At 33.9% G+C, this 26,341-nt stretch overlaps 1 protein-coding gene and 1 non-coding gene across 4 annotated transcripts in view; both read left to right on the forward strand.

Annotated features, from left to right (window-relative positions):
* Positions 1-2,040: 2,040 nt before the first annotated feature.
* LOC113845791 (COP9 signalosome complex subunit 6a-like) overlaps positions 2,041-26,341 on the forward strand; it is a 30,549-nt gene continuing 6,248 nt past the window's right edge. The window contains exons 1-8 of one of the 3 annotated variants that reach the window (XM_027473348.1): positions 2,041-2,052; positions 19,991-20,416; positions 20,645-20,733; positions 22,272-22,365; positions 24,618-24,679; positions 24,787-24,865; positions 25,287-25,379; positions 26,166-26,266. In XM_027473348.1, coding sequence (XP_027329149.1) covers positions 20,122-20,416; positions 20,645-20,733; positions 22,272-22,365; positions 24,618-24,679; positions 24,787-24,865; positions 25,287-25,379; positions 26,166-26,266 — 813 coding nt within the window. In that variant the 5' untranslated portion in view covers positions 2,041-2,052; positions 19,991-20,121. Of the gene's footprint in view, positions 2,053-19,931; positions 20,417-20,644; positions 20,734-22,271; positions 22,366-24,617; positions 24,680-24,786; positions 24,866-25,286; positions 25,380-26,162; positions 26,267-26,341 lie in introns of those variants that run through there. The other 2 variants (XM_027473347.1, XM_027473346.1) reach the window with 2 other exon arrangements.
* Positions 10,997-11,103, forward strand: LOC113848698. The gene has a single exon (XR_003501961.1). It is a non-coding gene; the product is annotated as a small nucleolar RNA R71 (small nucleolar RNA).

Below are 26,341 nucleotides of genomic sequence, written 5' to 3' on the forward strand. Positions count from 1 at the left end.
AAATTATTTATAAACTTATATAAAAATATTACAATTATTTAATAATTATCAATACCACAGATAAAAATTAGAAAAATATATAAACTAATTTGATAATAAAATATTTATATTTTCATTAATATTAAAATAATTTTGTTGTAGCAAACTTTGTTAACATGGTTTAGGTCAGGCCAACCCCCTAAATAAGTCAGACCATACTGAAAATAAAGCCTTTAACAAGTAATAAGCCAGACTCAGACTCAATAATTATGTTACAGGTCGGGCCTGTTTAAAGTAAAGTCTAACATGACGCCTATTTCTATCCCTACTGACCAGTCATGATATCACAAGGAAACTTGTCAATTACCAATATAGTTATACGTAGTATGTTGAGATTATTATAATAACTAACCTAACTAGAGTTAAACGTCCCACTTTATTAAGGAAACTAAACTTTCAATTAACAAGTTTATGTTGAATTTTTATCATAATGAAGTCAATGCATCTTCTTTTTACTCTACCTCATATCAATAGAAAGCCAAGATACTTATCAAGGGAAGAAGTAAAACGAATACTTGTGATAAAGGTGAACTTGTCTTACTTATGACCATTGATATCAATCGAAGCAGAAGCCCAAAATTTTATCATCTTAACCTTTAGACCAGACATAACATTAAATCGATCAATAATTTTGTTTGTGATTCTAATTTAAGAGCTTTTAGCTTTGATAAATAAAAGCACACCATTAACAAAAAGTAGATGGGATATAGCTGGATCATTTTTGCTAACCGTAACTAGTTGTCAATAATTATTCCTTACAAAATCTTCTATAGCAAGAGTCGATATCTCCATACACAAAATGAAGAGATATGGAGAGAGTGGATCTCCTTGGCAAAGGGCACTATTTGGAGAAAATAAAGAAAGCTTATTCACATTCCACAAAACCCTCATGGATGGGGTAGTAACAAAGTGCATAGTAATAGCTACTATTTTATTTGAAACCCAAAGTTTAGGAGAGTATGCCTTAAGAATTCCTAATCAATATGATCATAAGTTTTTTTCTAGATCTAATTTAAAGGCAACATTATCTTTTTTCCTCTCGAACATGTGCATCATATAAAGGTTTCCTGCAAAACAATTGTGTTGTTCATAGTACCCTAGCTTAGGAGGAAACTACTATGGAGAGGTTCAATGAAGTCAATAAGAACAGGTCTCAACATATTAACAAACACATTCTAAATAATTTTATAAATGATATTGCAAAGACTAATTAGCTAGAATTCCTTGAAATTGCTAGGACAGTTCACTTTTGGGATGAGATAGATAAGACTCTGTGAGAGCTTGCTATCAAAGTATCTTTCTTAAAGCATTACTAACTAGTTTGCTTATATGCTACCCACTTCATGCTAGTATAGTTTGTAGAAGAATGCTTGGAAGCTATCAAGCCTAGAAGCCTTGTAGGGATGCATAGCATGGAAATCTAGGAGACTTTGTCTTTTAAAATAGGCTGCTCCAAATTGAAAGCATTCTCAAGTGTGATTGTTAGGATATTATATAGATGGAACAATGCATTTGTGACATAAGATTAGCTGCAAAAAAGATTCACAAAGAAGCTATAAGCTTATTCTTGTAAAATTAAATCATTAGAGCACCATATACCATTAGGAAGAGTGAGACCATGAATCTTATTTTTTCTCATTCTAATTATAGTTTGGATATGAAAAAATGAGGTGTTACAATTCTAAAGTTTAATCCAATTCTTTCTGAACTTTTGGTGCCATAGAAGTTCCTTTTGAAAAAGAATTTGCTATACTCAAATTGTAGCTATCTTTCAACATGAGTGATACAAGTTGAGTCAATCCTCTTTAACCGCTTTAGATTTCTCCTAATTATAGTTTCAATATTTTTCTTGTTCTAAGTAATATTAACAAATGTCTCATTGTTGAAATTGATAGAATTCTCTCTGACCTTCTAAAGTGAAAAAAATGAGATTTCCCCTACCTTCCTTCTAGGACTTAGAAACAATTAAATCATAGTCTTTGTGAACTATCGAGGATGCTTGAAAGCAAGAAGGTTAGGGACTACACACTTAGGGAATTGATAACTACTCGGCAAGTGCACCGAATCGTTTTAAGTAAATACCACGGTAAGTGGGTATCGTCCCACAAGGATTGACTTATCAAACAATACTTCACTAATCAAATTTCTAGTTAGACAATATCAACTATTTAGATCGAAGAAAGCTCTACAATTGAAATTAAAACAAAATAGAGATTTATAGTAGAATAAATATTGCCTTCAACAAGTAAAGAGTGATCTCAAGATTTAAAACACTAAAGGTTAGGATGGTCTGAGTTTTTCTTAATCCGTGTTGAATTTCTAAACACTTGAATTGAAAATCTTAGATTAATGAAAGGATTTCAAGTGAATGAACCCCAATTCCTTGGTGAATCCATTCTTTACTTATGAAAAAATATGACAATTCCTTGACTATATCTCAACACAAATATAGTTGAAGCACTAAATCAATCCACATATCACACAAAATTCAAGAAATATTCCTAAACCTTGAAATTCATGTAGTTCATCTTTTGAGCTAATTCATACACAATTTTTCCAAATCATATAAGAACCCTAATCCACTCATGAACAAAAACTCATGATTCTTGCATATATAATCGAAAGACGAACAATTAATCCAAGAAATCCAATATCAAAACCTTAGAAATCCAATCTCAATACACCCATCTCAGACCTAATCCTTTCCCCTAGCTATGGAGTTTAGCAACTCATTCTATGAAGAACAAAGAAGAAAATTGTAGGAAATTCCATAAAGAACCAAGAATTGGAAAGATGAATCTTCAATCTCTCCTCTTCCTCTTGTTCCCAAGTTATCTCGTAGCTCCAAGCTCTTTTCTTCCGTTTTCTCTTGAGTTCGCCCTTGCTTCCCTCCCTAATCCTTTTCTTTCCTTCTATTCATATGAAAATTTACTTGACAGCATCCGTGGGTGCCTAGGCGTTGCGATTTGGGCGCTTGGGCTGCAGGTCACCAGAGAGCACAACACGCCATGGGCGCTTAGGCATTGCGATTTGGGCGCCTAGGCTGCAGGTTACCTGAGAGCAAAATAAAACCAGTAAATTTCGCCTGGGCGGTGGAGATTAGCGCCTGAGCGCTCATAATTCCAGCAAAACATTTAGAAAATGCAATAACATAAACAACTAATGAAGACAAAGAAAAAGACTACTCAAAATAACTTTTCAAAGGGTTTTGGATGTCTTTATACTCTAAAAATCTCAATAAATTGATGGAACATCACACCCCTAAACCTAATATGTTGCTTGTCCTCAAGCAACACAAAAAAAAAATAAAAAAAAAAAAAAAAAAAAAATCAAGACAATTATGCACCTAACCAATATTTTTAAATAAGAATTGTGCGTCTTATGTACTCTCAGAACAAATTCTCAATACCGATTCAAACAGAAGCACAAAGATCAAATACTATCAAACACTCACCACCTGTACTCCTTATGACCCGCCTAAAAATGTACAAAACCATGAATCAGTTCCGAATAAAAAAATCCAGATTGAATTATGCAAATACTTAAAAATAACTCATACTCAGTCCATATTTTTCATCTCTATCTCCACTAATGTAGAAGCAATGCATCAAAGTGATCAAAAAGGTCCTTTAAAGTTTGTAATGTAAGGCCAAAGGGTAAGGTTAAGAAAGAAGGGAAAAGGAAATTGACACTAGGTTGAGTACTTAAAGCATACATTACAATCCTAAATAACTTTAGCAATAATGAAACAAAAGAATTTTTTATTTTACTTTGTGCTTTTTTTTTTTAATCTCCCCCCTATTTTTTTTCTTTTCTCTTTTTTTTTATGAGGAATTCACAAAAATAACTTCATTTGCAAAAACATGGCACCATAATACGATGAATATAGCATGTAATGCATTACTTAAGGAACTCAACAAAACTTGTTACAGGTAGAATATATAATTTTTTTTTTGAGCTTAAAGGAAGGTAAGATAAAATAAAGTTAAAAGCAAAAGAAAGGCCTATTATCAAAAAAATTTTTTTTCAGCTTCAAAGGGGACCTATGGATATACATTATCTGGTTGGCTTGAAAGGCTCAAACGATCCAAAGAATGCCCTAATCATTTCACCAAGATGCACTACCCTAGGATTTCGCCTCAATAGAGAATCACACATTTTCCAAGATAAGAGTCAATATAAGAATATCACATAATCTTTCTTTAGAAAATTAATCCAGTCCCTCACCAAGAAAATGCACATCTTAGTTCAAAGCAATAATAGGCTCAATGGATGAGAGCATGATCCATTCAAAACATTGTGCTCATGATACTTCAAGTTCATAGAAAATTTAATCAAATCATTGAGCACTCAACACAATTCTTAAGAAGACCAGTTATAACTATAATCAAAAGGCCTTTTTTTTTAAAAAAATAAAATAAAATAAATAAATAAATAAAAAATACCATTGACATAAACAATATTAAACATAACAGTGTCTAAACTAACCTAATTAGGAAATCAACTAGAAACACAAGGAAGCTAACAATACAATAAACAGAAATAGAAAACTTCCCCGTTTCTCCTCGACTTAGTCTTCATTAGCCTCTTCTTCTTCTCCAACCTCTTGCTCCTGCTCAGCATCAACTGACCTTAAAAGATCCTCATCTGGTACTCCAATTCATCTGGTCCCATTCCTTGCTCAATAGCTATTCGTCTTACCATTACTTCTAATCCTTGGACAGCACGGATGAGATATTGATTTTGACGAGTGCTTAACCTTTGATGGTTTTCCAATTGCTCTAACCTTTGTGCTGTGGTGAGAGAACACCTTGGCCTACTAGAACCAGGCTGGGTTTGAGTTCGGGGTCTCCAGATCTCCTGGGCTATAGTGGCTGCAGTAATTGGTCGCTCTGGTAAGACTGGAATATCTCTTTCAATATTAATTCCTGCTCTTCTACACAATTGTGTAATTAAACTTGGATATCCCAGACTACCAGATGATGCTTGAGCCATTTCATGTATCTTTGAAGCAATTAGGTTCCCCACATCAATTTGTGAACCTCTAATTATACAATGAATAAGGATGGCTTGTTCCATGCGCCTTCTGAGTGATTTAACTTTGTGATAAGTCTAGATTGAACAAATGTGCACCAAGCTCGAGGAACTGGGGTTAAATCAGCTTTCCGTAGAGACAAAGGATTTCCATGTGCATCCAATCCCCATTGTGCGCCTTCCTTACACAAATCGCTTAATACATCAGCACGTCTTTGTTCATGTTCCATTCTGTGCTCATAACTACAATATGGGTTTTGATATCCTATGCCAAAGAAAGTGTCAATAGCTTGTGGACTGAAATCAATCTCTCTCCCTCGGACAAAACTCTTGAATTCACTTTCTTCACTTTGCTCTGTCTCATCATTAGACACCACATATGCATTAGCATAAAATTCCTGTACCAAATTCATCTTTCCCGATTGAGGACTCGCACATAAAGCTGTCCAATTCCTTCTTCTAATTTGATTTTGAATTTCAGGGTACTCTCCTTCGTGAAGACTGAATCCTCTTTCTCGCACCAAGGTCCGAGTCAATAATACATTATTGAACTGTACTTCATGTGCACGGGATTTGAAACGATCTTGATCAAAATCATTTGCTGAGCTAGAGCCAGCCTTGCTAACAGCCCTTTTCTTTCTTTGAGGCATGAAATTTATCACTTGGAAAAGCTTGTTGGAGTTCCTTGCTTCAAAACACCCAATTTCATTTAAAATATCACTTGTCGAAGCGCCTGAGCTATACGAATCTAGCGCCTAGGCGCTGAGTTACCTGAAAGCCTCTCTTTTTCTCTTACGCAGTAAACACCTAGGCGGAAAGGTTTAGCGCCTGAGCGGTGAACCACCAGAAACTACAATCCATTTTTTTTTTCAGTAAGAGCTCAAGCGGTGAAGAATAAAGCCTAGGCGCTGGACACCCTGAGACCACTTCAATTTTCTCGTGCAGTTAGCGCTTGGGCGGTCCATAAAAAGACTTGGGCCATTTTTTATTTATTTATTTATTTCTTAATAAATAAAAAATTGAACTAAGCTAACTAAAATAAAACAAGGAAAAACAAAACAAATTAAAAAAAAGGATACTAAAGATTGGGTTGCCTCCCAATAAAGCGCTTTTTTAACGTCATAAGCTTGACGTGTTGCACTTCTTCATGATAATGGTAAGGTTGACTTCTGCCTATCAACCTCCCCTCCAAAATAATGCTTCAACCTATGACCATTTACTGTGAATTTTCTTCCAGATGTTGGTTCAAGTAACTCCACAGCATTAAACGGAGAAACCTTGCTTATTACAAATGGTCCAGACCATCTTGTCTTCAACTTCCCAGGAAACAACTTTAATCTTGAATTAAATAGTAACACCTGTTGTCCTGCTTCAAAAAGCTTGAAAGAAATTTTCTTGTCATGCAATTTCTTTGCGAGCATTTTCATAAGCTTGGTGTCGGAATTCCTCAAGTTCATTAAGTTGGATAAGTCTTTTTTCATTGACAGCTTTAACATCAAAATTCAGAAATTTTATTGCCCAAAAAGCCTTATGTTCTAACTCTACGGGCAAGTGGCAGGATTTTCCAAACACCAATTGATATGGAGACATTCCTATAGGAGTTTTAAAAGCTGTCCTATAAGCCCAAAGTGCATCCTCAATTTTCCTTGCCCAATCTTTCCTTGATGCACCAACCATCTTTTCAAGAATTCTTTTTAACTCCCTGTTAGACACCTCAACTTGACCACTTGTTTGAGGATGGTATGGGGTAGCTATCTTGTTCTTGACTCCATATTTTTGTAGTAATGCCTCAATTTGTTTGTTACAGAAATGACTCCCTCCATCACTAATAAGTGCTCTTGGAACTCCAAATCTTGTGAAAATGTTCTTTCTTAGAAAATTCACAACTACCTTGGCATCATTAGTGGGTGATGGAATAGCTTCCACCCACTTGGACACATAATCCACAGCAACAAGAATATATTGATTAGAATATGATGAAGGGAAAGGACCCATGAAGTCTATCCCCCAAACATCAAACAACTCCACTTCCAAAATGTAGTTCTGTGGCATCTCATTCCTTCTTGATAAATTTCCAGTCCTTTGACATTTATCACATTTTTCCACAAAAGACCGGGTATCTTTGAAAATTGTGGGCCAATAAAGACCACTCTACAAGACTTTGGCTGCTGTTCTTTCTCCCCCAAAGTGTCCACCATACTCAGAGCCATGACAATGCCATAAAACACCTTGCACCTCCTCCTCTGGAATGCACCTTCTAATCATCCCATCAGCACACCTCTTGAATAAATAAGGTTCATCCCAAAAGAAATATCTTGAATCATGTAAGAACTTCTTCTTTTGATTCCAACTCAAACTTTCTGGTAAAACTTTGGCAGCTTTATAATTGGCCATATCAGCAAACCATGGAAGTGCCTGCACAACAAACAATTGTTCATTAGGAAATTCTTCTTTAATCGGTAACAACTGCATGTTTTGAACTCCTTCTTGAACAATCCTAGACAAATGATCCGCAACCAAATTTTCTGTGCCTTTCTTATCTTTCAACTCCAAGTCAAATTCTTGTAATAGTAGCACCCATCTGATCAATCTTGGTTTTGTTTCCTGCTTAGACAAAAGATACTTAAGTGCAGAATGATCAGTATAAACAATTACCTTAGAACCAACTAAATATGACCGAAATTTGTCAAAAGCAAAAACAACTGCAAGTAACTCCTTTTCAGTAGTTGCATAATTACGTTGTGCATCATTCAAAACACGACTAGCATAATAAATTACATGCAACAACTTATCTTTTCTTTGACCCAAAACAGCACCTATTGCAAAGTTACTAGCATCACACATTACTTCAAATGGCAAAGTCCAATCAGGTGTAGAAATTATAAGCGCTGAAACTAGTTTTTCCTTCAAAATCTCAAAGGCATGCAAGCAATTCTCATAAAAAACAAATGGTGCATCTTTAACCAAAAGATTACACAATGGTTTTGCAATTTTTGAAAAATCTCTTATAAACCTTCTATAAAAGCCAGCATGTCCTAAAAAACTTCTAATGCCCTTAACATTTACAGGAGGAGGTAATTTTTCAATAATTTCAACTTTAGCTTTATCTACCTCAATACCTTTGAAAGAAATCCGGTGGCCTAGAACAATACCTTCAGTAACCATAAAATGGCATTTTTCCCAATTAAGAACAAGGTTTGTTTCTTGACACCTTTTTAAAACCAAAGACAAGTTATGCAAACATGCATCATAAGAACTACCAAAAACAGAGAAGTCATCCATAAATATCTCAATGAATTTGTCTACCATATTAGAGAAAATAGAAAGCATGCACCTTTGAAATGTTGCTGGGGCATTGCACAATCCAAAAGGCATTCTCCGATAAGCAAAAACACCATATGGACAAGTAAATGCTGTCTTCTCTTGATCTGCAGGATCCACCACAATCTGATTATAACCTGAATATCCATCCAAGAAACAATAGTAGGCATGCCCAGCTAACCTTTCCAACATTTGATCAATGAATGGTAAGGGGAAATGATCTTTTCTAGTTACTGCATTCAGCCTGCGGTAATTTATGCACATCCTCCAGCCTGTAACTGTCCTTGTAGGTATCAGCTCATTGTTTTCATTAGACACTACTGTGATGCCACCCTTCTTAGGTACAACTTGAACTGGACTTACCCATGAACTATCAGAAATAGGGTAGATAATTCCTGCATCCCACAATTTCAACACTTCTTTTAAAACCACCTCCTTCATTGTTGGATTTAACCTTCTCTGGGGTTGCACAACTGGCTTACTATCTTCCTCCAATAGAATCTTATGCATACACATAGTTGGACTTATCCCCTTTAAGTCACTAATAGTCCAACCAATAGTAGTCTTGTGTTCTCTCAACACTCTTAATAATTTTTCTTCCTCTAATTCACTCAAGAATGCACTAATAATCACAGGATAAGAATTTTTACCTCCAAGAAATGCATATTTGAGAGTTGAAGGCAGAGGCTTCAATTCAAGCTTTGGGGGCTCTTCTTTCTTGACTTCTTTCATCAAGTGTAAGTCTTCCTTCTCCTTTAAATTCATGATTGGTGGCAAAGCTTCCAGCAATTTCACACACTCAACAACTTCTGGCTTATCTCTATCCTCATCACTTGACATATTTGAATTCACTAGAGCTACTTCAAGAGGACATGATAAAGCTTCTTTATGAAAAGCTTCTCTTATCAATGGGTCAATTACATCAATTTTCAAGCAATGCTTTTTCTCCACTGAATGCTTCATGGCTTCAAACACATTAAAAATTACTTTCTCATCATGCAATCGTAATACAAGCTCTCCTTGTTGAACATCAATCAATGCCCTACCTGTTGCCAGAAATGGTCGTCCTAGAATTAGGGGCATCTCAGAATCCTCTTCCATATCCAACACCACAAAATCCGCAGGGAAAATAAATTTGTGAACTTTGACTAACACATCTTCAACTATCCCATATGGAAACTTGATAGACCGATCAGCTAGTTGCAATGAAATCATGGTAGACTTCACTTCCTTAATTTTCAGGTTATGCATGATGGATAATGGCATCAAATTGATGCTAGCCCCAAGGTCACACAATGCTCTACCAATGGTCAAACTACCAATAGTGCAAGGAATGTGGAAGCTACCTGGGTCTTTCAGCTTTTGAGGCAATTTCCTTTGAATGATAGCACTACACTCTTCAGTAAGCATCACAGTTTCATCTTCCTTCAGTTTCCTCTTCCTTGAAAGCAAATCTTTCATAAACTTGGCATACAATGGCATTTGATCCAAGGCTTCAGCAAATGGAATGTTAATCTGTAATTTTTTAAACACTTCCAAAAACTTAGAAAATTGTTTGTCTTGATTCTGCTGCTGAAGTCTCTGTGGAAAAGGAACTTTAGCATATAGGGACAATTCAACAGTTTTGTCCCAATCTACAACTTTCTTCTTTCCTTTGGAAGACTCACTAAATTGTTGCTTCCCCTGCTCTTGAAATTTATTTGAAATCTCAGATGAAAGATCTTCAACTTCAACTTTATCCTCCATTTGAGGACTCTTAATTTCCTCCTCCTTGCTCTCTTTAGGCTGTACTTCCAATGTCTTGCCACTTCTCAAAATGATTGTCTTACAATGCCCCTTAGGATTTGGCTCAGTATTGTTGGGAAATGTTCCTGGTGGTTTTTTTGCCAACTGTTTTGCAATTTGCCCAACTTGACTCTCCAAATTTCTAATTGAAGCTTCTTGATTTTTAAAATTAGCTCTTGTTTCTTGCATGAAACTAGAGGTCTGCTGCACAAAACTTGTTGTTGATTGAGATAACTTTTCTAAAGCAACTTCCAATGTAGATGGTTTTGGTTGAGTAGGTGGGTGGGCCACTGGAGCTTGAAATGGAGCATTAAAATTCTTCTGAGCCCCTTGATTACTCCAGGAAAAATTAGGATTGTTCCTCCACCTTGGATTATATGTGTTAGAAAAGGGGTTATTTTGTTGTCTTGGAGGATTTCCCATGTAATTTACCTACTCAACAGATAACTGAGTTGATGTACCAGCTTCACATTCTCCATTTTCATGTTTACCACCACAAAAGTCACATACTAAAAGTTGAGAACCTATAGCTCCAACCTGCAATTGCCCAAACTGTTTGTTGAGATTAGTCAATTGTTGAGACATAAGCTTGTTTTGAGCAAGTATGGCATCTAGTGTCTCTAACTCCATAATACCCTTTCTCCCTATTGACCTCTCATTTGAGGACATAAAATTATTTGCAGCCATGGTCTCAATCAATTGGAGAGCTTCCTCTGAGGTTTTACTATGCAATGATCCTCCAGAGGCTGCATCTACCATTGATCTAACAGATGATACCAACCCATCATAGAATGTCTGAATTTGAAGCCAGTCAGGAAGGGCATGATGTGGACATTTTCTCAACAACTCCTTGAATCGCTCCCATGCATCATAAAGTGACTCTCCATCCTTCTGAGCGAAGGTGTTAATTTCATTCCTCAACTTTGCCAGCTTCTGAGGTGGGAAAAATTTCCTAAGAAATTTGTTGACTAAATCATCCCATGTAGAAATGCTCCCTTGAGGTTGAGACCGGAGCCACATTGTTGCCTTATCTCTAAGTGAAAATGGGAAGAGTCTTAGTCGAATAGCATCCGAACTGACCCCGTTAACTCTGAAAGTGTCACAAAGTTGTAGAAAATTTGCTATATGCAAATTAGGATCATCTAACGGTCCTCCCCCAAACTGTTCCTGTTGAACTAACTGTAGGAGTGCAGGCTTCAACTCAAAATTATTAGCTTGAATTGGAGGTCTTGTAATGCTAGATCTACACCCATCAGCACTAAGTGTGGCATATTCTCCTAGTGTTCTCCTGACATTCTGATTGTCATTCTCTTCAGCCATTTCTGCGTCCTTTTCTATTTGCTTTCTTGCCTTAGCTTCTTTCCTAAGTCTCCTTGTTGTCTTCTCAATTTCTGGATCAAACTGCAGAGAATCTGAATTAATAGTACCTCGCATACAAGAAACTAAACAGTTATGAGAACAATGTTATCAAATAACAAAAAGAAAACTACATAGAATAGAAAAAAATAAAGTAAAATAAAAGTAAAAATTATTTTCTATACAAAATTAAGTGTCTAAATTAAAAATTTTCTCAGCTACTAATATTGTTGATAACATTCAATCCCCGGCAACGGCGCCAAAAACTTGATAACTACTCGGCAAGTGCACCGAATCATTTTAAGTAAATACCACGGTAAGTGGGTATCATCCCACAAGGATTGACTTATCAAACAATACTTCACTAATCAAATTTCTAGTTAGACAACATCAACTATTTGGATCGAAGAAAGCTCTACAATTGAAATTAAAACAAAATAGAGATTTATAATGGAATAAATATTGCCTTCAACAAGTAAAGAGTGATCTCAAGATTTAAAACACTAGAGGTTAGGATGGTCTGTGTTTTTCTTAATCCGTGTTGAATTTCTAAACACTTGAATTGAAAATCTTAGATTAATGAAAGGATTTCAAGTGAATGAACCCCAATTCCTTGGTGAATCCATTCTTTACTTATGAAAAAATATGACAATTCCTTGACTATATCTCAACACAAATATAGTTGAAGCACTAAATCAATCCACATATCACACAAAATTCAAGAAATATTCCTAAACCTTGAAATTCATGTAGTTCATCTTTTGAGCTAATTCATACACAATTTTTCCAAATCATATAAGAACCCTAATCCACTCATGAACAAAAACTCATGATTCTTGCATATATGATCGAAAGACGAACAATTAATCCAAGAAATCCAATATCAAAACCTTAGAAATCCAATCTCAATACACCCATCTCAGACCTAATCCTTTCCCCTAGCTATGGAGTTTAGCAACTCATTCTATGAAGAACAAAGAAGAAAATTGTAGGAAATTCCATAAAGAACCAAGAATTGGAAAGATGAATCTTCAATCTCTCCTCTTCCTCTTGTTCCCAAGTTATATCGTAGCTCCAAGCTCTTTTCTTCCGTTTTCTCTTGAGTTCGCCCTTGCTTCCCTCCCTAATCCTTTTCTTTCCTTCTATTTATATGAAAATTTACTTGACAGCATCAGTGGGTGCCTAGGCGTTGCGATTTGGGCGCTTGGGCTGCAGGTCACCAGAGAGCACAACACGCCATGGGCGCTTAGGCATTGCGATTTGGGTGCCTAGGCTGCAGGTTACCTGAGAGCAAAATAAAACCAGTAAATTCTGCCTGGGCGGTGGAGATTAGCGCCTGAGCGCTCATAATTCCAGCAAAACATTTAGAAAGTGCAATAACATAAACAACTAATGAAGACAAAGAAAAAGACTACTCAAAATAACTTTTCAAAGGGTTTTGGATGTCTTTATACTCTAAAAATCTCAATAAATTGATGGAACATCAGGAATGCCTCCATACCTTAACAATAAGGGACTATAATTAAAGTGCAGAAGAGTAAGTGTTTCCACAAAGGCTTCTAGAAAGCTACTTAACCGAGGTAGAATTGTCACGTATATGTCTAATTTCTTTGAAAGAACGTGTTGACCATTATGATTCCTATAACAAGTGAATACGCAACTTGATAAAAGAATATTAGTTAAGTCACACTCATTAAGCCTGGTATTGAACGCTTTAGCCTTGTCGTATGAATAAATTCCACCTTTTTGCTCAAAAGGGAATTGCATATCGTTGAAGTTTCCAATCAACATCCATGAAATAGAAAAATTGACATGGACACCGTTTAAGGTTATTCACATCTCTTTTCTTATAGTTGCTATAGGATTGGCATAAACACAAATGCAGTGCTATTCTTTATCCATTATCCATATTTTAATGGTGATAAAGTAAAGGTCAATATAGGTGACTACAAGGTTGAACTAATTATTTTCTTAAGCAAAAATTCATAAACCAACCACTTGAGTGTCCTTGGATCCTAACAATTGAGACTTATAAATAATCTATTTTCCTTTAAAATTGAGAAGTTTTAGTAGATTTAATGTGAGTCATACAAAGAAAAAGTATCATAGGGTAGTATCTACTAATAAGATCCTTGACATATATTTGTCCTTTTCTATTACTAACTACTCTAATATTCCAAAGAAGATTGAAGGTTCCTTAAATTTTAACATCATGACAAGGTGAGCCATGAGGGTATGAAATTTAAGCATTGAGGGGTTGTATTCCAACCACTTCCACCATAAACTTCTCTTCATTTCTTATCATCGATCCTGAAACTATGATGTTTTCCAATTGTGTCTTTAGAAATTTGAAACAATTTTCTTAGCCAAGTTCTATGTTCATGGCTTGACCTCCATCGAGTGTTATACCTTTATTAAGTTGACTCAAGGAGTTAGAGTTAGGTATTTCTGCATAGGCATGCAAATGCCCTTTTGTTGGATGTGATCTTATCACACTTTTGGAATGTGGATCTAGAAATTTGGCTTGCTGAGAGTTTGTTACTTATTGTCCCTTCATCTCCTTTTTCTCATGGCCAATGGTATGAAAATCACCTCTTTGTATTTTTTTTACTATTACTGTATTTGAGAATTTTGACTTGTGAGTCTTTATTCCTTTGAAAGACAACATTAGAAGCCCCAAAATAGCTTTTTCTTTTTTCTCTACAAACTCATTGTGACATGTTCTACCTTTCTTGGATTTAACTGTTTTCGGTTTAGATTTTTTCCACCTGGTAGCCATAAGCCACTCTCCATGTACCTCATTATCATCCTTATTTTTTGCAGCCATTACAGTAACATAATTGCCTCCATATATGATTTTCTCATTATCATTATTAATCTTATTATTTATGATGAATCATATTACATTGATATTTTAGCATTCTTAATCACTACCTCTTGACACTATTTCTATAATTACTTCATTATTTTAGGCTAATTTTATTGGTTTGGGCCTATTTGGTCCTTAATTAGTAATTCTACCTAATTCTTACATTTTAGCACTTTTGACCTTTCTTACTATTTTGGTTATAACTCTTGATTTATGAAGAGTTTTTTTTAGTGATTCTTCTTGCGTTGGAAAGCCAATTCAAAGAGTTTCGATTTGAAACCTCATTCGCTAGATTTGAAGTTTTGAGCTAAAAGTTACCGATATTTGAAGTTAACTCTTTAATATTATTATGAGAATTAAGTGTCTATTAGTATTTTGTTATTAGGATTTGGGCCTAATTAGGTTTTGTGAACTATTTTACTTTTTGTACGTATTAGCTTAGGTTTAGTTTAAGGTTAGCCACTATATAAAGAGAGGAAATAAGAGACAAATTCTTTTTGACTTTTTTCATTTTTACATTTTTGTTATTTTTCAACTTTTAGTTAATTTGAGTTCTTTCTTATTTCTTCTCCTTACATATTTGTTTTAATCTTTCCATGATAATTGCTCTTAAACCTGTATTTGTGTTTACTAGTGTGATGGAAGAGTAATTTCATAGATATCAATATGAATTAAATCCCGCAAAGCGATGATGTAACATTTTCTATTTTAATATAATTTGGAACCTTATTTCTTACCTTCTCAATTTTTTCATAAATGCTTTTAATTTAGTCTCGAATCACGTCGATATGGTTTCAAATAGTTCACACATGTTGAATTTATTATTCGTGTGATCTTGAAATGTTTGTTCGCATAATTTGAACTTTCGAGATCGAATTGAGAAGAATCATATTAAATTGATCAAAGAAACCTATTTAATGATCATTCAAGGAATTTAGATTAAAAACGTGTGTTCTTTAATTTAAATTCAAAAAATTGGATTAAGATTGATTTCAGACCCAAATCTGTTTTGTAGAGTAGAAATTCTAGGTCCATCACTTTTGGTTTCTTGCATTTCTGTGTTTTAATTTCTTAATTACATTTTTGGTTGCATTCAAAATCTCTCCAATTTTCTATGTTTTATTTTTAGCATTTGTAACTAAAGCTCTCAAAAGAAGGATCCAAGTTTGTCTTGTAGTTTACTATATTTAAATTGATTTTTATTTGATAAAAAATGACATCAATCAAATTGACACCATTGTTGCGGAACATTGATTCTATAGCTGAATTTGAATCATGGTTTGTTAATTAATTAAGGTTAGTTTGAAGTGTGTAATTATAATTAGATTTGAATTTATTAGTTTCATTTTTAAATAAATAGAATTAGGATTATGATTTAATTAGATTTGATAGTTTGTTTTGCTTTTTAAAAAATTAATTTAAAATTTAAATTATGATTAAGATTTGATTAGATTAGATAAAGTTTGTTTTGCTAAAAAAATAATATAAAATTTAAGTTAAAAAAATAAATTTTTTAAAAAAATTTAAAATTTGTTTGCGAATTGATTGCATTTCCCATTATAGTTGTATAACTTGTTTCGATAAAAAAAAAAAAAAAACAAACTTGTTAGGTGCTATCTTCCTCTATTTTGATAGGTTTTGACACTCTTTGGCTTATTGCAACACTCGCGACTCCACGATTTGCATTTCATATAGTTTAAAGACAGTGTGATTTGATTTAATATTTTTGATGTCATGAGACATTTTAATGAAGATCATTCTATTTTTTACATTGATTGATATTGTTCATGATATCTTTTGTGAGTTTATTAATGATGATTTAATTGTATCAGATAGTTTTATTGATTATTTTACCTTTATACATACATTGATTCTTATATATATTGTATATGTGTTGATATTGAGTTGTTGTTTTTATTGATTCTTTTACCTTTATACATATATTGATTCTTATATATATTGTATATGTGTTGATATTGAATTGTTGTTTGGGATAAAGAAAATTTTTCTAAGTTATAAAATCATAGTGGAAGAAATCATATTTTGAGGAGTTTTTGGAGGGTCAGAGAAAGAGCTTCATCCTTTATTAATAAGTAGGTACGAACTTAAGAAGTTTAGGAGTTTTTTGAAAAGGCTGTATTTTGAGTTGTTTTAGAGATTTTTGTTATACCCAAATTTCTCTCAAAATTGCTTGAAAGAATTATTCTAAGTCCACAAAATTGAAGGCTTTTTTCGAGAAGTTTTTGAAGCTCTTATAGGCATTGGACTGAGTATATCTAAAACTGGTCGAAAAACTGACCAGAAAATTGTGCTAAGTTCACAAAGACCAAAGGTCGTTTGAGGAGTTTTTAAGGATTTTTGAAGTTCTAGACCTTCTCTAGAATTGCTCGAAAAAATAGAAAGTAGTCAGAAAATATTCCAAGTCCACAAACCTGACCGAGCTCCATATTCCCTTAAGAATTGTTCGAAAAATAGGAATGAGCAGAGGAAATATTCTAAGTCTATGAGATTAAAAAGAGCTCTCAGACAACCCAAAATTAGTCGAAAAATAGAAATTGAGGGGGAAATGGTTCTAAGTATATAATACTAAATGAGTCTCTCAGATTTCTTTCAGATCTGCTCGAAAAATAGAAACAAAAAGAAAAGATTCTAAGTCTATAAGAGTCATGATAGGACTCAAGTTGTTACAAGGCTCAGAAGCGGTTATCAACAGTTACCACTAGACGAAAATGCAACAACACAAAGAAGGATCGTGGACAATAGCAGTTATGAAAGAAACCATAACTGACCGCACAATCAGAGCCAGTCGTGGGTAATGAGCAATAGTTGAAGCAGTTACCAAGAAGTGCCCGCAAAAAAAGGAGAACGGTGGTGGTTTCCCTTGCCTATAAATACTTCAAAGCTTCACTTTCTAAGAGGATGACTTTTTGCACCCAGACACTACACCTAGAAGTCTTTGCATGTTGAAACCCTGCACTGCCTTAGACATCAACTACCAGGAAACTTATGGTGATTGCTGTTCATCATTGTGAGGAGTCGTATGTTTATGTTCCTGCACATTTATGTTTTTGCATTTTAATTTCAGTTCCGTTTGCTTATTTCTTTATATGCAATTTAGTTCTTGTTTGGTATGTTTCTATAAAAACCTCTATGTTTGTTTCAGTTTCATATATTTACTATTCACCATTCCTACTAAATTGTTTATTGTGCGACATCCATTTTACTGTTACGTTAACAACATACTTAAAAGAATCTAAGAAGACCTAAATCCAGTCCTCAGATTGCTCTTGGATTATTTATTTACAAATTATCATTTTTCACCGTAAACAGTTGTATCTACACTAGGATGATGTTTTAGCTATCAATATTCTAATTATAGGTATTTCTAACGTTGTAAATGTCAAATGTGCAGGTGTTGATTAGATTAATGTACATGCTATTGTTGCCCTTTCTTTATAGGTCAAGGTTGCTTTCATTGCATTTCTTAGTATAGAGTGCAAAAAATAGTAAGGTAATAATTATATTATTACTCATTTTAATTTATCATTAATCATAGTAGACATTAGAAAGGTGTTAACCTAATCTTCTTATCATCCTTACTATTAACAAATATGTAAGTTAAAAGTTTGTCCAAAATCATGCCTTTTTGAGTTCCAAATAAGATAAATGACTTACATCCATTATACTAAATTTTAAAGTTCTTTTATCATAGTTAAAGCAGCAAAAAAAGGTAATAATTGATATACCAACCATATTTGTTTTCTTTTTTATTTGGAGAAAAAAATAACTTTCTTCCAATTGATGAATTTTGAAGGACTTTATCGAGATCATTTTTGTTTGTGCAAATTTGGTCTTCCTTTCATTTGAAGGTTGGCTTTTTTATTTTTAAAGGTTTTTCAATTAGTTATTGGAGAATTTTGTAGAGTGGTGAATAAAATGAAGACAACAAGAAGGATTTATTGCATATGAGTTTCTTTAAATACATGATTTCCACTCTCGTCATGGTTAAGCTTTTGCATTGAAAATTTAATCCAAGACACTTCCTCTGCCTAACCTTTAACAAATTGCTAGAAGAGTATTATAAACATTATCTAATAATCTTTTTTCCACACCTTTAGTGACTAAAATTTATTAAAAATTATAAAATTATGAGAAAATAATTAAATTAAGAGTAAAAGAAAATGAGATTCACATGATTGTGTAGTAAAAGAATATGTTACTAAAATTTTTCATATATGCAAATATGTTTTGATAAATAAATTATTTAGGGTGTTTCGTATGGAAGCTTCTAGCTTGTTTTTCTAATGAAAAAAGAATAATGCTAGAACAACTGTTAACAGAGTAAAGCGATAAGTATAGATTTTCTAGTATGCACCTCTAGCCATTAACAAAAAAATAAGCCTTATTAATGAATATCTAAAATAAAAAATAAATAAAACAATATATAAAATCTTAAGTCCTTAAAAGTGAAAATATGGTTAAAGGATAAAAAACAGTACTTAAATAGAAAAGAATTTATTTGTGTTTAATTTTTTTTTACCATTAAATTTTTAAACTTATTGAAAGAAGTAGCGGCTGTTACTTCCGATAACTTACTTTGTTTGAATAAAGGGTAGGAACTCAACAAAACCACCTTACAACAGTGTGAGAAATGAATGCAAGAAAGAAAAAAGAGGAGGGAGAGTGGACAACAATTCTTTTAAAAATATTAAAATAATATAAAAATTATAAAAAATAAAAGTAATTTTTATTAAAAAATATTTAAATAAAAAAATTAAATTTTTTAAACTCAATTTCAAATTTTAATACAACTTAATTATTTTTATACTTTTTTATTCATCAAAACAAATAAAATAGTTTTTTTGTTCTTTTATTTTTTTAAACTCATCCAAACATCAAATATTTCTTTAATTTGCTGTTGGCATGAAGTACCATGGTGATAGATTATTATGTAAGACTCAATTAATTGTACCAGACCCCACCCTTATTCACCATAGCTCAAGTGATTTGAAAATGGGTCTGCATACATGAGATGAATAGTTCTCACATAGGAAACATGCAGTCATGCAGCTCACAATTATTTTAATTTCTCTTGGTGTTTGTATTCTTGAATTAACATAAAAGTTTTATTGTTATCAATATTTTAATTTGTTTAATCAGTAGTGTCTGTATTTCTTGAGTTGTAGTTATTCTCTTTAACCTTGTTACAGTGACTTTATGAAACTCTCCCTTTCTTATTGTTGTTTGGGTATTCTATTTGGAGATTTTAACTGAAACAAATCAAGCAAGAATTAAATTGGATTGGAAACTAAAACTAGGGAATAACTCTCAATCTAATATTGTCACATATTTCGATAAAAAAAATTAATTTAAATTTGATGTCAAGCTAAAATAATTGAAAAAAGAAATTATTCTCAGAACAAGTTAATATAACTATGTGATTTTTTTTCCTAAATTTAAAAAAATACAATAATTAATTTAAAAAACTTTATTTAATGTAGTATTTTACTCTTTTTCCTTTATATTTATATTTTTGACATTCAAGGATGAGAGAACAGTATGTAACTATACAACACCCAGAAAGAGAGTAATGGAAAGCGTTGTGAAATTTGAGGACCCCTCTTTTTCCGGTTCCATGGGCGAATTCTGAAACCCTAATTCCGATTGAAACGAAATCCTTAAGCCCCAAATTCGTTGACTCCTTGTATGCGATACCGATGGCTTCGTCGTCGAGTAGCGGATTGACGTTCAAGCTGCACCCTCTGGTAATCGTGAACATCTCGGACCATTACACGAGGGTGAAGTCTCAGATGAACCCAACTCTCGCACCGCACAACACCGCCCCCAATGGCGGCGACGGCGTCGTTTCTTCCCTTCCTCCGAGGGTTTATGGCTGTGTCATAGGGGTGCAGAAGGGTCGCACCGTCGAGATCTTCAACAGCTTCGAACTCCTCTATGATCCTTCTACCCATTCCCTCGATCGTTCCTTCCTCGAGAAGAAGCAAGAGCTCTGTTCAGTATTCCTTCCTCTCTTTTTCTTTTAATTTTAATTATTATGCTATGTTTAATTGGAGTATTTTTTTTTTATGGGTTGGAAAACGACCTTGATCTAACACCGTTGTTGTTTGATATATAATTTTTTTTGCGACGTTAATTTCTCAAATTCCGTTTTAGAAAATAAGCGTACATACATTTTTTATTTTGAGGTTTTGGTTTTTGATTGGAAGTTGAATTATTCAGATAAGAAGGTTTTCCCACATTTCTACATACTGGGATGGTATTCAACTGGAAGTGATGCGCAGGAATCAGATATGCATATTCACAAAGCTGTAAGTTTGCATTATTGCAATCTGTCTTAATTTTTAGCACGCCCATTATTGGTAGGTTAGTACAACTTTGATACTTGAAGATAATTTTATTTGGAGACATGCTTTAAAGAAGTAATTTGAGGATACGTTAAGGTAGAATTCAGCTGAAAAAGAAAGCTAGAATAATATGGGCCAAGGGCGAAGCAATTGAAATTTATTTGGGGTGAAAAATATTGTCACAAAATAATGAAAATATAAAATTAATATGGCTTTTGACATCTAAGTTCTCCATTCCTCACTATGGGGAAATCAGTCCACAGTCAGCTCTTTCTGCCTCCACTGTGGCCATGATAATGCTTTCCACCTGTTGTTTATTTTTTTATTCTATTGCTACTTTTTTCTTACTTAGCTAAGCTTTGGGATTATCTTTCTTGATCTGTGCATTAGCCCCTTGGTAGTTGCTTTTCTGCTTTGGTTTATGGCTCTATGCTGTATGACTGCCATGTTTCTGCCATGTGGGAGCTTTATTCTATCTAAGTTTATCTTTGACTCTCTATCTTTACCTGGCCTTCTAACTAATTTGCAATTGATAGTGTTAACTTTTTGGGCATTTCATAACTGTCTATCATCCCTTCAACCTTGCAATGCCCTTTGCATGATTGAAATATCTGTCTCCTCCTTGGGTTTTTAGTGTCTTCTTTAGTATAACCATTGATTTTGGCCATACTCCTTTTCTTTTTATTGATTTTCTTCTCACTTCTTGGAGCAGAATTCACCATAGGTCATCCATATGTTCTGATGTGCCTTGCCAAATTTTTCCAGATTTCTATGTAATATCTCTGAAAAAAAAAAAAACTTTGGTGTCTGATATTAATTGGAAATGGTTTTGGAATGTGAGGTTGTTTAGACTTCTACTCTTGACAAGAGTAGGAGGTAGCTCTAAGTATACTTTAATTTTTAATAGAACAGCATAATTTTTATGGAAAAATTCATTGAAAGCTGAACAAAAATGGTTATTTAGTGTGAAAATTTTATAAATTGTAGCCAGATGTGAACTGGTTGATGCTTGCCCATTACTGACCATTAGCCCCACTGTGATATTCATTATTCTGAACAGCAACATATGAAAAGTTTCTGACAGCTGATAATTGAAAAGCAAAAAACTTTGTTATTTTCAGCTGTATAGCTTATAATATAAGTGATGAGGAAATAGATGATCACGTGTTTATTCATTTTCTAGGCTACTGCCTTTGGCACCTGTTCTTAGTATTTTTGGTTCCTATGTATTTCATCTGAAAAATGTAAAGGGCTTAAGTTATATAATCGTAACACCTATTAGTTTTCCTTGTATATTTTCTACGGTGTTGTTGTCATGCTCTATGGTCTGTTGTAAGACCTTACTGCACACTGTCATTACTGAGTGTCATTGAATCTAGTTTCCTTTTATGCTTGTCTATTTTCAAAAGGTTAATGACTTCCTGGTCTAGATTTAGATTTACATAATTTACATTTTTATGCTTTTGTTCATTCTGATTCTATCGGATACTCTGCTGTTACAGTTGATGGATATCAACGAAAGTCCAGTTTATGTTCTTCTCAATCCTTCTATCAATCATTCTCAAAAGGATCTCCCAGTCAGTATTTATGAAAGTGGTATGTTATCTCCATCATTGTTATTTAGTGTGTTTATTCTTTAAATCGCTGTTGCAAAAAGGAAAAAACATCAAGAAGGAAACTAGTTCAGTTACTTGTATTGCATTTCTATTCTTTTATTTTTCAAAATATATTTTGATGAAAAGAAGAAATTTTATTGGAGTTAGAGGTACAAAAGATTGGAGGATAAGAAATCATCAACAAAAGTAGTACAGAAGGATAAACAAGAGCCAGTGAAGTAGTGCATGGAGACAAAGTGCTGAACATACTGAAATCCTGAAAATCATTCTAACCCTGAAAATAATTTTATCCTAAAAAAAAAATCAGAGGTGAGAACACACCTTGATGGTACAGGCATTCCTTTCCAACCATATAAAGCTAAAGAATCTAATAAACATCACATTTCCACAAGATTTTACTTTTCTTCTCACCAAACCCTTGAAAACAAATTTGTAGGAACTGATCCTGCAAACTAGGACAAAGTGACTAATCCAATGCTTACCAAAATACGAAATATTTTTCCAAAGGAATTGCACAGCTGTGCAATGGAGAAATAAACAAAGCACAGTTTCAGACTTGCACACATCTCGGGAGGGGCATCTATTTGAGGCCATCTAACCTAGAATAAATCATTTGTATTCCTATTGTGTAAATGTTAGGTGCCTGTTAGTATTATATATCTGCTAACATTTGTTAGCAGTGTTGTCAAGATCACCATCTTATTCCCAAGATCTTCGATCTTTCCCCCAACATGTGATCTTGATTGGAAACAAGAATGGAACTTGTTAGGATTGCGTTAGAGCACGATCTTTCTCCTTTGGATCGCAAGAGCAATGGTCCTAAAAGGTTCACAGTTCACACCCTTGCCCACTACTAACAGAAAACCAAAACTGATTACTTTCTCTGCACTTCCCCCAATGTTATCAATGGTGGATGGCAGGTCATGGCGGAAAGCAAAAAAACTGCCATATAATTATGGCAGATGCCATGGCAGGTTATGGCGGAATAATGGCGGTCATATGTATATATATATATATATATATATATATATTGCAAAATGTGATATAAAACTAGAAAACTAACTACATATAAAAGAAGGAAGGTTTTGAGAAAAAAAGAATAAAATGGTTCTACAATATTGAAAATGGACGTTGGAAAACAGGGCCTTCCACTCACAGTTGCCGGAAAGCAGCCGGAAAGGATGCTTTCTCCAGCGAAAATGGTGAAGGAGATGAAGGAGAAGTTGGCTTTAGAGAGGAAGAAAAACAGTGCAGAGAGAACCCTAAATATTTTATCCTTCAGAAAATTTACCACTTGAGAAGAGAAGGTAAAAATTTTAAGTGGAAAAAGTCTATTTTGCCCTTAAAAAACCCTAAAATACATAAAGCAAGGACAAGATTGGAATTTCGCTCTCTTTCTCCATTACACTTCAAAAGTGCACACCCACACCAAGACACTACAATTAGGGCTTAACCTCTGCGAAGAAATACTTCACAGCAAGCATCACATGGCGGACTGTCCCTCCCCAGTGGCACAGTAGCCCACTGCCGCTCCACAGCGGCACAACAGTGATGAAGAAAGGAAGAAAATATGTGATTTAGGGTTTGGGCTCACGGATTTTCCTTTTGGAGCAGGTCCAATCAATGGCCCAACTCAACTTTTCTTGCAAAAACGCCATTTTTCTACATTTTCCGCCATGGCCGCTGTTACTGCCATGTGCATAATAGCCGCCACGGTGCCGCCATTGGAAAACACCAAAAAACGGTAACGCTGTAACGGCAGGGTCAAAAGCTGCCACCAAATTCTGCCATGGCCGCCATTTAACAACACTGCCTTCCCCACTATATGAAACATTACATGTCAATTGCTCTCTCCTAACTGGCTTCCCTCTCTAATTCCCAGTCTGCCCCTTCTTATTTCTCCTGCTATGCGTTTTCCAGACCCAAGGCCCATGACTGAGTTGAATTGGACTTGTCAATTCAGGTTTGTAGGACCGGACACAGACATTTTGCTACATAGTAGAAATAGAATCATCATTATTGATCCATAACAGGACAGTTGTAGTAGACTAATTTTCCAAATTGCATTTTTCTTTCATTTACATTTGAACTTTTTGCTTTTCTGTTCTTTCAATGGCAGGGCTCTGTTTTGTTTTATTGGTATATATTTTGGTCAACTTTTTGTTGTCTTTATGCGTGCTTATTTTACTGAGAAATTAATTGTTACTGTGGTGCTGCCTGTTTCAACTACAGAACTGCATGTCATAGATGGAATTCCACAGCTTATCTTTGTTCGCTCTAGCTATACTATTGAGGTTGGATTTTATGATTGCTGTTATCCTTTTTCACTCTAAATCACTGTTCCTTGATAAATTGATTGACTTGGATTCCCTTCCCTCTCCCTCCTCTTGAATTGTTGAAGACTGTTGAAGCAGAACGGATATCAGTTGATCATGTTGCTCATCTTAAGCCATCTGATGGTGGTTCAGCTGCTACACAATGTGAGTGTTTCTCGACTCTTCTTTTTCCATTATGGCCTTCATTAAGCCTATTTTTGGGCCAGGAAGATTTGGTTTCTGATTTTTTTGTTATGTACTTATTCTTAGGTTGTATTATTCTATTGAATTTTCCATAGCTTGTCACATCGCAAGTTTGGATAATAGGGGAGTAGTCTTGGGCAGTTAATAGCCAACATGAAATTCTTTTGAATCTGATATGACAATGTTCAACTAAGACCAGTGAAGGTTTCAGTAAGAAAAGTGGCTTAAATTTGAAGGTAATCAAATTAAAAGGGGTAGAGGAATATCTTCCTAAATTTAGTTTCTGTTGAGAGTCCAATGGTGTTGATACATGTACTCAACCTAGTGGGATAAGCTTTGGTTTTTCTAAGTTGTATCTAATAAACTGTTTTTCTTTTTGCAGTGGCTGCTCACCTTACTGGTATACACAGTGCCATCAAAATGCTTCATAGCAGAATAAAAGTGCTTCATCACTATCTTCTTGCAATGCAAAAAGGTATGAGGGTATACTTTGTACAAAACTAGCATTTAACAATTAGATATTATTTGTTATTAGAAAGCTTTCTTCTTATAAAAAAATATTTCTCTTTTGATCTGTGAACTCCTCAATCCTTTCAAGTTGCTAATTCTTTGCTAATACAGGGTTTAAAAAGCTGAATAAATAAAAGTGTGAATAAAATATATATGTGATACTTAAGTGTTTGACTAAGTTTCAAATTTATATTTGTCTATCATTGCAAAGTGGTTCCTTGCAAATAAAATCTTCAACATGTAATTATTAGCTCAACTAGTTTGGCATCAGATTCTGATAGAACTAACATATATCTTTATACTTGTCTTTCAGTTTTATCAAACTAGTTTCTCAGTTTTGATAAACCCTATTTTGGTATGAATCAATGAATAATGAGCATTCCATGAATTTTATAAGCTTTGGAATAAGCTCTTTTATGAGACAGCTATTTTGTGGAAGTATGTTTCTCAAAAGATACTCGTTTTAACTTATGAGAAATGGACCAAAACTTCTATTTTTTTAATATGAAAATCTTAACCAATTATCTTAAGAATTTTTAGACATTGTTTTTTAGTCATAAATCCAGTTGCATCTGTAAGGCATGGTGTTAAGTCTTTATATTAATATTTCATTAATCACAGTTTTAAAACATTATGATAGGTGCTCAATGATTCTGTGAGCAGTATTTCCATATTGCTTCAACCATAGATCGTACAGTGTTTGTATTTTAAAACTCCAATTAATAATATCAACCTTACTTTTTAAAAGCAGGTGATGTTCCTTGTGAAAATTCACTATTAAGACAAGTATCAAGTCTCCTGAGAAGACTGCCTGCTATTGAATCTGGGAAATTTCAAGATGATTTCTTAATGGTAAGTATGTTCCATTTTGAAATTTTGACAAGGTGGCATGTAACGGGGAAGGAGGGTCAATAAATTGGATCCACT

Source organism: Abrus precatorius, unplaced genomic scaffold (assembly GCF_003935025.1).
Source record: "Abrus precatorius isolate BTA unplaced genomic scaffold, Abrus_2018 Scaffold8, whole genome shotgun sequence".
NCBI lineage: Eukaryota > Viridiplantae > Streptophyta > Magnoliopsida > Fabales > Fabaceae > Abrus > Abrus precatorius.